The sequence below is a fragment of the Thunnus albacares genome, chromosome 2, assembly GCF_914725855.1.
Source record: "Thunnus albacares chromosome 2, fThuAlb1.1, whole genome shotgun sequence".
Taxonomy (NCBI): Eukaryota; Metazoa; Chordata; class Actinopteri; order Scombriformes; family Scombridae; genus Thunnus; species Thunnus albacares.
This window is the reverse complement of record NC_058107.1, coordinates 34,607,907-34,620,986: the sequence shown is the minus strand read 5'-3', so window position 1 is coordinate 34,620,986 and position 13,080 is coordinate 34,607,907. Positions and strand designations below refer to the sequence as shown.

Genomic DNA, 13,080 nt, shown 5'->3' with positions numbered 1-13,080 from the left:
TATGAAAAATTACATTCAAATTACCCTCCTTTAACACCCATTAACGGTATCTTGAGAGCTTTAGGCTTTTATTTTATGTGATTATCCAGTCTGTTTACAGTAAATCCCTGGTATATGTTGGTTTTATACTGTAAAAAAATAAGATCATGTGATAATAGTTTACAAAAACATAATTTTAATGATCATTACTTTATATAACCATTATTTGACAGTAATTACAAGCAACTCTCCAATATATTTACAGACATTTCACATTAATGTATGCGGTTCTGAATGTACCAAAACCTATGTAAAAGTACCTTTATATCAATTTCTTTTACACTGAATAAATATATACATTTTTCTACTGACATTTTACAATATTGTGCAATCCATTCAATGCAGATCCCCATTTGAGATGTATGAGATTTCAAGATGTTTAATAACCAGAATGTATCATAAAATTACCTTTTACTGCTTGCTTTACAAAGTAATTCACTATTTTCACAGTGTTATCCTTAAAGTTTCAGAATTAGTAAACCAATAAACAGCCATATTGAATTATAATGTGGGTCTGAAGTTGATCAATCCAATAAGAGCGCAAACAGAATACTTTACTAGTATGTTTTTTTTTTCCTCATTCAGATTACTTCAACAGACATCAATGGAAGCAAAACAGTTTTGTACATTGTGTCAGTACAATGTCCCATACCATCCCATACTCTAAGATGGTTCAAAATGTTAGTGAACAAATGTCAAATGTCTCCCAAATCCAAAAATGATTTAGCTAAAATTCAAATTTGTGATGTCATCTGATAATGTCTGGAGCTTTTCCAAAAACAGTGAATTGAGAAAGATGTTATAGATGATACACCCAGGGGGATGTTCTGAGTATATGGTAGGGTTGGGCCGATGGGCAATGCCATCGTCCCTAGCCAATGGCTGACAGTCATCAACCATTGAGCCTCTACCATCAGCACATTGTGATTTTAAGGCCCCCCCCCCCCCCCCGTCTGTCCATCTTTTTCATGGATTAAATTACTCTTGGCTTTTTACTCACGGAGCTTTTATTGCACTTACAGTAACGCAACGACTGTAGTTGTCGTCAACTTGAGTACTTCACATGATTCACTGTCTCTCCTCTACCCCACTCAGAAGGCACACACTCACACATGCACAGACAGATCAGCCCTGCACTGAAACAGAGGAGGGGAGAGAAACTTAGCAGAACCATAAACGACAGCAAAAAGCAGTAATTTATCCCACACAATATCATCGTCCATCGCGATGTTTCACTGTGGACATCGTCATATGCCAATTCTTAGACATCACCCAAGCCTAGTATACAGGTACATTTTCTGTTTCAGATATGAAAGGTTACTATAGAATAAAGCTTATCTGGGTATTAAAAAATTACTACAAAATTAGTTAGTAAGTTACACATGTGCAAGTCACAAGCAAGTCTCAAGTCAACCTTAAAGGCTCAAGCAAGTCCTAAGTCACTGAGACTCTCACTGTGACTTAGACTCAAGTGAGCCAAGTCAAGTCACTGCTGAACATCAAGCAAGAAAAGTCAGTAAAGTAACAAGTCAGTCACCATGAAAGAGGCTCTTAAAACACGAGAGAAAGGGGTACAATGGCACGCCATGACATGAGAAAACTGCACGTTAGTTAGTCTCTACAACTAGGGATGTCTATGGTTAGGATTCATAATAACCACTATTGATTAGGGGTTGATGGATAAATTATCAATAGACTGAGGTTGGTTGAGGTTGGATTAAATCAACTACAATTTGGAATGTCAACATAAAACTAAAGAACATTATGCAGGTTGATTAACTTTATAAATTAACTTCACATTAATTAACTAAGTAAACAAAAATAAATAATCTGATCTAACATGTTTTCCAGGATCTAGTGTTCATAATTTTGTATTTTATGCAGTATTAATGTTTATGGATATGTTGTATGACTTCTGACATTCTGCCACCAGGTTGTGCCTTTGAGTAAGGTGAGAGTTTTGAAGCAGAAGTAGATTAGTGTTGGCATGTTGCTTCAGGTAGCAGTGAGATGATGAAATATGACACAAGAAGTCCAGTTCGAGGGATAGATCCATGCGTTTTGTGATTATTCAGATGCCAAAACACTGCATAGCACTTTATAACACTGCAAATCACTATTTTACAAGCAACTAGCAAGTTTGTAAAGTCTGGAAACATGACCGCAAACATTTTTATATATATAATTCTCAAACACTGGCTTGGGCAACTATGGTTGTTTAAAAAAAAAATAGAACCATCATAATTATATTCTTTTTTTAGAAACTACATTAGTAGAACTGTTACACTGTTTTGTGCTCGATGTTTGTGTGATGTATAATTATTTGTGTAACAATGATTACTTTTTCATTTTCAGTCTAGGAACAAAATGTTCATGAACATGAGATGCTCTCAGGCCCTTCTTAGCCTTCTGGTGTATCAGCGCGAGGAGTCTTTTGAGTTCTCTCTCCACTGCCAACCAGCCAACATGTTTCTGTGTACAGTATTGTAAATAACTGTGCAAATATATTTAACAGCCCGGTTTCTGTAGGGTTGGATAGCATTTTTGTTTAATATCTTTCCCCCTGTTTCTCTTAAGTTAGGAGTTATGTCAGTGATTTGTATTTTTGTTTCTTTATGTTTAAATAGGTAATTTTAGGTTGATTAGCTTTAGTTCCCTTTTGTTTGTTGTTTTGCTGTTAACTCACCCTGAAACCACAACTATGAATTAACATTTAAAGGGCTGCAAAATCCCTTGTTGCTGCTGTTTCTTAGGAGCTGGGAAGAGGGAGTGTCATTTTCATGTTGCGCCAGGGTTTCTCCTAGGCCAGGTCATAACAGGGTACCAGGGTCTATACAACGAAAATGTGAAATGATCCGATTGTGGAACCGTCTAATCAAAATGGCAGAGGACAGAATAAATAAGAAAGTATTTATGTGGAGTAAATTATATAGTTCTCCATGGGCAAAAGAGCTTCACTCAATCTTTGAGGAGGTGGATATGCTGTATATCTATAGGAATAACCTGTGCTGTAATGTTAACTTTATTAAAAAACAAGCTTGTATTGAAATTTGAAGAAAAATGGTTTGAAAATGTTCTGTTAAAGCCAAAATTAAGAACATATATGCATATCAAACAGAATTTTGGCCCTGAATTATATGTAACATCTGGTTTATCTAGAGGCCAAAGATCTTTGATTGCACAGTTGAGAGTTGGTATTCTTCCTCTAGCCATTGAGATCGGTCGATTCAAAAATATTCCAGAGGAAAATTGTGATTTGGGTGAAGTGGAAAGTGAATCCCATTTTCTATTGTACTGTACAAATTATGATGATTTAAGAGAGTTACTGTTTCATGAAATTGTTTGACTAAACCCTGAAATATTTGGTGCTCAGATGAGCACAAACTGGAATGGCTGTTTAATTTTGATGTATTTAAGTTTGCTAACTTTATCTCAAAAGCCTGGAAAAGAAGGCAACATAGATTGTTTAATTAGTGTTTACTTAGACTTTTTAGTAATATATGGCAAACTTCCAACTGTAATTCAGAATGTTTGTACTATTTAATGATGGTCTCTAGATCTGAAGATGAAAGATTTTCTTTTTACAATATATACGTTGTACTCTGGTCCTGGCTTGTTGGAATTCATGGTGTCTTGTAAGCCCATGCGGGCTGGGCATATAGTTGTATACATGACACAATAATAAAAATTTCATTCATTCATATATTTTTAAATTCTTCTGCTTCTCCCAGTTTAAAGGCCCTTAATGATAGACCCACAGCGGTGTTGCCTATTTTGCTTGATTAGACCTCTACTTAGGAGTGTGTCGGCCTGTATAGACTGAGCCATATTTTGGTCTTTTAATTTTCTGATTGATTTGTGTAACTCAATGTCGTCAAACTTTTCATCCTTTCACAATTCTGTTTTTAAGCTCTTGACTATTTCAGATGCAATCATAGATCTTAAGATGTTTTGTGACAGGTTGAAAAGCAAATTTCAACATCATCAAGTCTTGTGTGAAATGTGAAATGAAGAAATGAAAAATACCTCTTCATTTCTAAATTAAAATGAACAGTTTAATTATAAGTTAAATTATATATTTCCATGGTAACAAACTGCTTAGCGACAATGAATCGTTTAGGTTATGTAGCCTTGTTTAATATTTTTGTTTGTTTGTTTCTTTTGAATTGAATTGCAAAAATCCATCATAATGCAAGTGTAAATCTTTGACATACAATAGTTTTTTGTTTCCTAAATAATTTGATTTATGTGGGATACAGAGTATACTTACATATAGTCCGTTACTGTATGCTTTACCAGAGACAGATCAGTAAATTAGAAAAAGGAAATTGTAATAGAATTTTTTTTTTGAATAAAAAAAAAGCAAGGGCACAGGTCAAAGAAAGAAAGCACCTCTTTTTACCATTTTTTTTTTTTTTACTATTTTTTTTTTTTTTCAAGTTTTGCTGTAAAAAAACAGAAAGTTGCCTTAATTGTACATTCAGTAATAGGGTGTGTATTTTTTGTATTTTTACATAGAATTTAATGTAATTTAACATTCAAGACCATTAAATAATTGAATAACCCTGTTAAAAAAAACCTATAATATTCAATTATATTAATTTATAGATTACCGCTTTTATTTTATGGTGAATACTTTTAATAAAAATAATTTACTGTGTTTTTATGGCATTTACACTTAATGTAGAAAAAAACTGTAAAATGAAATTGTAAATTTCTTTGAAATAACTTTTTTTACAGTGTAGGTAAAATTCAGCAAGTGGTTATACATATATGATGACAAATCTCTCTAGTTCCACTTCAGTCTATTTAAATGTTGAATGGGTTTTATTTCCACTGATGAAGATTTAATTAGTTTGCAGATTCTAAGCATTAGAAATTGTTCTGAAATATATGGATATCATATATGTCATTTATCCTAATCCTAAAACATTTAAATAAGGAGGATTCAGTCACAGAAAGAGTGCAGAGTCAAACTAATAAAGAAGAAGGTGTGTGTGTGTCCCAGTATTCACAGGATTGTGTTTTCTGATGTTCTCAAACTCTCCGAGGTCATGACAGTTTTAACTTAAGTCTACCTGAGTGCTGATGACTGACCAACATTATTCACCTTCTTTTAGATAATATGAGCATGAGTGGGATTTCTCCTCCTGTGACAGTGATGATTTGACATTTAACTTCATGAAACGTTTGTTCCTTTGGTACAAAACTTACTTCATTGACGTAGAGTTGACTGTAAAGGAGGCTTTAGCACAGTGAATAATTTCATACGTAGAAGTCAGCTGAAGTCTCCGTCCTCACTATGCCAGTTATACCATCCTGTTGATGTACACTATATTTCATCACTCAGCATGGCTGCCGTTACTTACTGTCTCTTGTTTTTTTTTACTTTTGCAGCAAAATAATCACAACAAAATATCCCAAGAAAGATGAATAGTTTGCTCAAATTAAAAAAATACTGATAAAAAGAGTAAGAGGAATCTATTTGTCGAATATATGACATATTGAAATATGGTCTCACAGAGAGGTGCAATATTAAAGACAAGTTTGATCTACATAAAGACTGTATGAGCATTATTCTTTACAACAGCACAGAATATGGCCAAAATTAGTGAACAAAATCATAACAAAGCATTTCACCTTTTTTTCTTTTTTTAGGTCCCTTAACTGTTGGATGAAAGTATTTACAGCAGAGTTTATTTTTTGTGTGAGAAGCTTTATTTACGTTATTTATCAGAATTGAAATTTCTTATACTATCAGGCTGTTGCCTAGTTAGCTGCTCCACACACAGATACTGATGGGGTATGAGTTCAATGGCACTGTGGTAATTTGAATATTGAAAGAGGAATGGTTCTCATTTATTTGCCTAATCAGATCAACTCAAGATTAACCCCCAAAAGAATTATTGTTTGATTTAAGGTAAGCCCAATCAACAGGCCACAGCAGCAGGGTTTAGTAACCTGCGTTCACTCAGCCACATCTTTCCAAAGTCTCTTCAACATGTGGTCACAATATGATAAACTAACTGCCAAGTTTACCACAATGTACGTAGATTTAGACTCTGTGTGAGCATCTCACTCAGTCTAATTTAACACAGCAGCAACAGTGAACCTGATCACTGAAGTGAAGCTAATACAGACGTATAAATGTTTAATCCACTGCTGCCTCCTGCTCACTCACTACTGTAACCATGTTTAACATTGCTCTGCTCACAGGAGCAACATCGAAGCTTATTACATGATCTGATTTCGCTGTAGTGTGGCACAAAAATGTATGTTACATATTAGCATTTGACTTGCTCGGTAAGCCAGGCGAATATATTGTGAGAATAGTGGGAGCATATGCTGTTATTCAAAGGTGGTTAATAATATTCCAGCCTTCAGAGGTATTTTGTATACTGCATGTGATATGTATTTTACAAATATGATATAGTCAAGTTTGAACTGAAGAGGAACAGAGTCTCAAAATGTTACATGAATTGAGTACAAATCTCAGATTAAATGTTGTGGACACACATTTTTTTAAATGATGAAAAGTTCAAAACCTTTTGAAAGTTGAATTACTTCCATTAATAAAGAAAACAAAATTAAGAGAACTGACAAAACATGTAGCGGAGATAAATTAGTGAGATAAAAATGGGGAAATGGTGAGCTCAGCTTACGTTTTGTGTTGTAAGTTAGCAGCTTTTTCTTTGGCAATTTGCTATATTTTTCTTATTGTCAACAAATCTCGTGTTCAGAGCTAAACCAACAATGAATTGATCTACTTATAGTGTGTGCATCCAAAGCCTGATATTTCTTATTGCTCTGTGCCATAAACCTCTGTTGTTGTCACAGAGTTATATTTTCATAATTGATAACTGTATTAAATAATGCAGTGGGTCTTTATTTCTAGGTAAGAAAACCCTTGGTGACCTCAGAAATGAGACAAAGGTTGCGTGACAATCTTTATTTCAAGTTGATCTCAAAGGAGCAGGTTCCCTCGTTAACCAACTTCTGCCCAACCAACTGCCTTCACTTCCTTTTGTCCTATTTGTCTGTCTGCATATGCTCATATTGGTCGCATGACCACACTGAAAGTTACATGGCTACCGCATGAGAGCATATTCATAACAATATTTTTTTTATCATTACCTCACTTTCCGTGAACGTCATTGCAGAACCATTAAAAGTCATGCTGCCTGAGAAAATTAAACAAAATGATAATAAAAATTTGATAATGACAGCCAAGAGTCACGGTATTTCTATAAATGGAGCGGAGAACATTCCTACTGAACATTTTATTCTGTATTTTACAGTCAGAAAAGGTGCCAAATAGTGTGGATTTGCCAGGATTTAGGGACTGACATCATTCGACTGGATAACTTTGTCATCTGGTAGATTATTCCAAGTTTGGGCCCAACATGAAGTGTTATGAATGAATTTAATCAGATAAACCACAGCCTAGAGACATTTCACTTACAAAATATTGATAGGCTATGCTTCCCACCTGTGGTAATATGGTTATTTAATCCTAAACTAAATTATAAAGCACTCCACAACAAATAGGCTAAGTCACTCATACCAGTACAGATGTAGACTCCTCATTTAAACCTGCATAGCCAGTTTTATGGCCACTTGGCAGCAGAAAACAAAACTTTTGTCGACAAACAACATATTATCACAGTCTGAAGTTGTTTTTTTTGCTAATGTCTTAGCAAATGATCGCCTATTCACACGTCCAGCAGAAAAAGACCAACATTATCATTCATTTATGTTGTGTTTCTGGCCATCCAATAAATCTAATTGTAATATTCACACTCATATTAGCGTCGGGTGGGTGTCCAGCAACTCCTCAGAAAGTGTATCTGTCTCTTTAGCTGCTAAATGCTCTATTTTCTTCACCAGCTAGTTGCTAACTTTGCCTGTCTGTTGTTTAGGTAGCATACAGTGGATTTTTTTTTAGAGCTTTTTCAATTATAAGAGCTGCCTGCCCCTGATAGAAATGAGGCTGGTAAGAGTAGACTGCTGGCTGGAAAACCAAAACAATGAGCTAAAATAGGCTAAATTGAATAGTAGAATTGGATGATATTTATCACTGGGCAGGGTTCATTACTACAAGCTTAAGGTTTCATATTACAAAAGCCATTTGATCCATTGTTAATATGAAAAATACTGATTGGTGCAGCTGTAAAATCCCCGTCCGCTGAAAAATGTGTTTTCTTTATTGTCACTTCACTTGGATATTTGAGCCTCACTGTGCAGAATGATGTATGTGCAGAGTGTCACACTAGAGGGCTGTTTTCACATTAACCTGCTGAAGAGTTTCTCTGTGAGCATGATTTGTGACTCACAACAAGCTTAAAGGTTAATCATGGTCCAGTATGCAACTCACACAAGTGTGACGTGGGAACGTGAAGCCTTCACTGCACACTTACACTGACAATAGACTTTTCAGTGAAGGAGGGACCTCTTTTGTCCAGCAGTTAAACTTTTGAAATGAACAATATTTGCATATTCGTCAATTCAATTTCAATAAGGAATAAATGGAAATTTTTAGGTTTTTAATGATACAATTCTAGAGGGGATCTTTTTTAAGAAGACCAGAAAAGTGATAGCATCATCACCATTACTCTCCAGCATTGTCATTATAACCTTTTTATGAGCATTTAAATTGATTTGAATGGGTTCTGCAAAAGTTCATGTTTGCTTGTTTGCTCGGTATACAGGTAAGGCGGTTGCCGTAGCAACCGTTTAACAACACAGACAGCGGGAAGATGGATTACAACACAGCCGGTCGTTTCTTCGATTCTGCAATGAAGTTTAAGGTCTACGAGGATTATCTCGACTCCAAAGTCACACCAATGGATTTATTTTACTTAGAGGTGAGTTTTACACTGTTACAAATATTTGACGTAAGCTCTAATGTTATAGATAACCTCTCCCCCAACGTTTGTACGCCAAGTCAAAACCGCATTCACTAAACTGAGAGATGAAGACACATTTAAGGTATCTCCAACAGTACGCAGGGTTAAAACACTTTTTTTGATTTTTTTCTAACTTACCAAGACACCCTTTTGAATTCGGCATATATTAAATCCTACATTACGATCTGATTAACAATAAACTAAATCACTTTCTTCAGGTCCGTTGCTGTGGAGACGTCTGTGCTGATAGCTAACGTTATTGTGGCGGAAGACGACGTGGAGCAGGATAATCGTTAGTGAAAGTTGTTTTTTCACTAAGTTACATGCAGTTTAAACAGTTTAGTAGTAGCCGTATTGAACATTGCTTCCTTAAGATTGTGAAATTGTTTAATATATGTTTTACAAAGTATGTCTCTGACCGCCGTTGAGCAAGTTAACAAAATTTGTCAAAATTATGAATGGAATCTGGCGTAGGATCCTCTTTATACTCTAAACGACATATTTAGGGGCAACTTTACTACATTATGTACACATGTAAGCGTTTTCTAAATTCTCGTTGTTTTCTTGACAATTTTCCGTAGCATTCATAAACCTTTTCTACATTAATACAATGGATCTGGTGGAAGTCTTTGCCATGTAGGTAAGTTTGTTGTCGGTGTAGTTGTTTTAGTCATACGCTAGGTGGCAGTAAAACACAGGTATAGTCCTAGAGGTTTGGCTCACCACAGTCAGATGAAGACTGCCTAATTAGAGAATGTAGATAAATTAATATTTTTATCACTCCACACTCTCTGTCTCAGACCAAAAGACACCACAGATGTTTCTTGAAGTCTTAGTGAGTTCTTGGTCTAATGTTAGTGTGTGTGATATTCATGTTTAGTAAATTACTGTTTAGACATTTTGACAGTGTGGTCTCCAGCATTACTCTGGTATTGACAGCAATTCTCAGACTTCTGGTGCGACATTGAGACCGTAAATTAAGTAGTCTAATTATCAATTTTTCAGAAGCTGCAATGTATCCACCATTATTACTAAAACATGTTGACCTCATTCTGTCTTTAAAAGCAGTGATTTATTTAAAAAGATAAAAACATGTTGTTTTTTTGTTTTGTTTTTCTAAATAGGCTTTTAAATCAGCCTAAAATGTTTAAGATCATCTGGAGTTAAGATTAGATAAAATATAACTTGATTCATCTTGAGGGATTTTTTTCTGCCAGTATACATAGTATACATAGTAAAATAAAAGTATACCTAAGATACCTAAGAGATATTATACCTACACACACACACACACACACACACATATATATATATGTATACATATATATATATATTTAATAGTGGAATGAGATTGTCAGAAGTGGTTAAGCTGCTTTTCGCCCAGCAGATGGCATACTTGCTAATGATATATAGCCACCGTAGTGGCCACTTTGTTTGAACACCTGTGTCCACACAGAGAAGAGAACAACTCATATCTGACCTGATAATCAGCTGCAGTCAATCACTATCAAACTCATTCACCCCCGTGTTGTGACACAACACAGTCATCACAGGTCATCTAACCTGTGCAGTCATGCTGATAAGGCCTAAGTTCTGATAAATCCGCTAATTATAAACCAATTTTTCCTGGATGATGTTGTTTCAGACTTTTCACAAACTATGACTGTGTACTCAGAACCCTGAAGTAGTCAAAGAGGTTGCATTACAAAGTCACTACCTCCTTTGCCAGGATAGATGTTCTGGAGTATTAGTCCAGGTCCTGGTGTGTCGACTGTAAGAAGCAGCTCATTCAACTAGACTTATTCAATGAGCCTTGAAAATAAAGACAATGATTTTCAAGCCAATTTTAGGAACGGCACATGTCTGAGACTCATTTCTAGTGAGCCACATCAAAGTTGAAGGAAAATATAACTTTTCCACGCTGGTGCGGACACTACAGGCCTGGCTGCTGGGATTTTTGGGTAGTAGGACATGTGGCAGGAGCTTTGATCTGACAAGCCACAGGATTTGACAGCAAGATTGGGTTTTTAGATGATGACTTTATGGTTTGGCTTTAATGATGCTGGGTCTGCAAACAGTGATTGGAATAATGCAGTTAACAATCCCTGCTGAGGCACTGACACGTACATGCTCGCACACACACTCACGAAGAAAATGAATGCACCTGTGCATAAGCATGAAATCACATTAAACCCATATGAAGCTTGTGGTGTTGCAGAACAAATTCCATATTCTAGGCGGTGCAGTGAAAACACATTTTTATGTACAGAGCAGAATGGTGAGTAAATCCTGAATCGTATTTACTGACAAAATATTAAACTTTATTTGTCTGTACTTAGTGGTGGTGGGTGAATTCCCTCGCTCACTCAAAACCAGGGTGTTGGAGAAACTGGTTTTAGCTTCTCAAATATGAAGATTTACTGTCTTCCTCTGTTTTATAGTATTATTAGTATTACAGTATTATTGTCTGACTGTGGTTCAGACAAATGAAGCCAATTAAAGACGTCACATTCACTATTTTCACATTTTATAGAGTAAATGATTAATTGAGAGTAATCCACAGATCAATCAGTAATGAAAATAACTGTTAGTTGCCGTCTTGTAAGTTATCTCACAGCATAGACCGCTGCCAAATTCAGAAATCTCACAAACGTTGAGAATCTCCAGTCTTGACTGCAGGCCCGTGTCACCTCTCCTTGACTGACTCCTCTCCTATTCTTTTCTCTTGCAGAGCAGGGAGTTGGCCCGCAAGCTGGTGGAGCACGGCCACAAGGGCACGGTCCTGAGCAGGGAGGAATTTGAAGAGAGGAAAGCAGCTGCTCAGGCTGCAGAGGCTGTGAAGACCAACGCTTCCTATAACAGGAGTCGGCCAATGTGAGTTAACTTCTCACCGCGCCCTCTGAGGTGCTGTCTGCATGACTAACAGGAAAGATAACTTCACACCCAACCACCATACAAAATGCTTGATATCAGGAAGCTCAGTTATATTCTGAAAATTCAATTTGGCTGTTAAAAGTCTGGAAGTTACTGTCCTCCTCTCTGCCTGTCTGTGTTAGTGTTCTGTGGTTTATTGACTTCTCAACAGTGTGAAAGAAGAATATTTCAGGCGAGTGGTCCTCAGTCTTCTCCCTAGAATGCGTTTATTGTGCTGGAAGCTGGGAGCTCCTTGTGTATCAGTTTCTGTACTATTGTTCAGCCAGATTTACCTGCAAACCAGATATGAATTATCCATATTTTTTAAATTTAAATAAGACTTTCTTCACTGTCAAGGTGTTTTGCACATTTTTAAAATGTCAGAAAAAAACTATTATTTATATTTTAGACACAGGGTCAAAGCAAGACACTGACTAGCAGCTTTAGGACTGTTGTTCTGTAGCTCATTCTGACCTTTGACCCTCCTGTTTCTCTTGACTGGGAGGGTCAAAGGTCTTTGACCCTCATGTGTAACGATGGGACATTTCACAGCTGTGGAAAATTATTTTGTCCTTCGTCTTGATTTGTCTTGATGACTGTTCACCTCACTAAACAGTAGACACATTCTGTTTATGTTACATTGCACTTACATGCATATTTGATTGGCCAATGACGCTGAATGATGTCACATTGTGCTGTGATTAAAGTTAGGTCAAACTAGGTCAAACTTTTTTGCCGGACGGTCCAGCATGTTTTTACCAGGGCCCGTCTGCATGGATACTTTTGCTGCATCAATGCAGTGATCTCATTGAAATGAATGAATGAGCGGGTTGTGTTTTGATGCTGTCCTATTGTCAATCTGAAAACATTAGTGGTTTCCCATTAGACACACAAGTTCACCACTGCACTTAGCCAGAACACTATTTTAGATGTGGATGTGTTCTCTCGGGTAGCTGCGCAAGCAATAGCGGCACACACACTTTCCTGATTTCCACCAAAGTTCAACTAATAGGACTTTGACACCAAATACACACACATACATAACACTTGTCAGCTGAATGACCAATTACACTGTAGAGAACAGCCGAACAATCTGAAGGACCAATTACACTATAGAGAAGGTCGGAGGAGTTATGCAGCTTATCCGTTCCTACTGGGACTTTGGTAGAGAATCAAGCATATCAAAATATCAAAGCCTGTTAACCACATCCCTCTTATTGGG

At 36.2% G+C, this 13,080-nt stretch overlaps 1 protein-coding gene across 2 annotated transcripts in view; it reads left to right on the top strand.

The window, feature by feature from the left end:
* The first annotated feature begins 8,667 nt into the window (after positions 1-8,667).
* Positions 8,668-13,080, top strand: part of cfap299 (cilia and flagella associated protein 299) — an 80,499-nt gene continuing 76,086 nt past the window's right edge. Inside the window, exons 1-2 of one of the 2 annotated variants that reach the window (XM_044332260.1) lie at positions 8,668-8,903; positions 11,677-11,819. In XM_044332260.1, coding sequence (XP_044188195.1) covers positions 8,796-8,903; positions 11,677-11,819 — 251 coding nt within the window. In that variant the 5' untranslated portion in view covers positions 8,668-8,795. The remainder of the gene's footprint in view (positions 8,904-11,676; positions 11,820-13,080) is intronic. The other variant, XM_044332251.1, reaches the window with a different exon arrangement.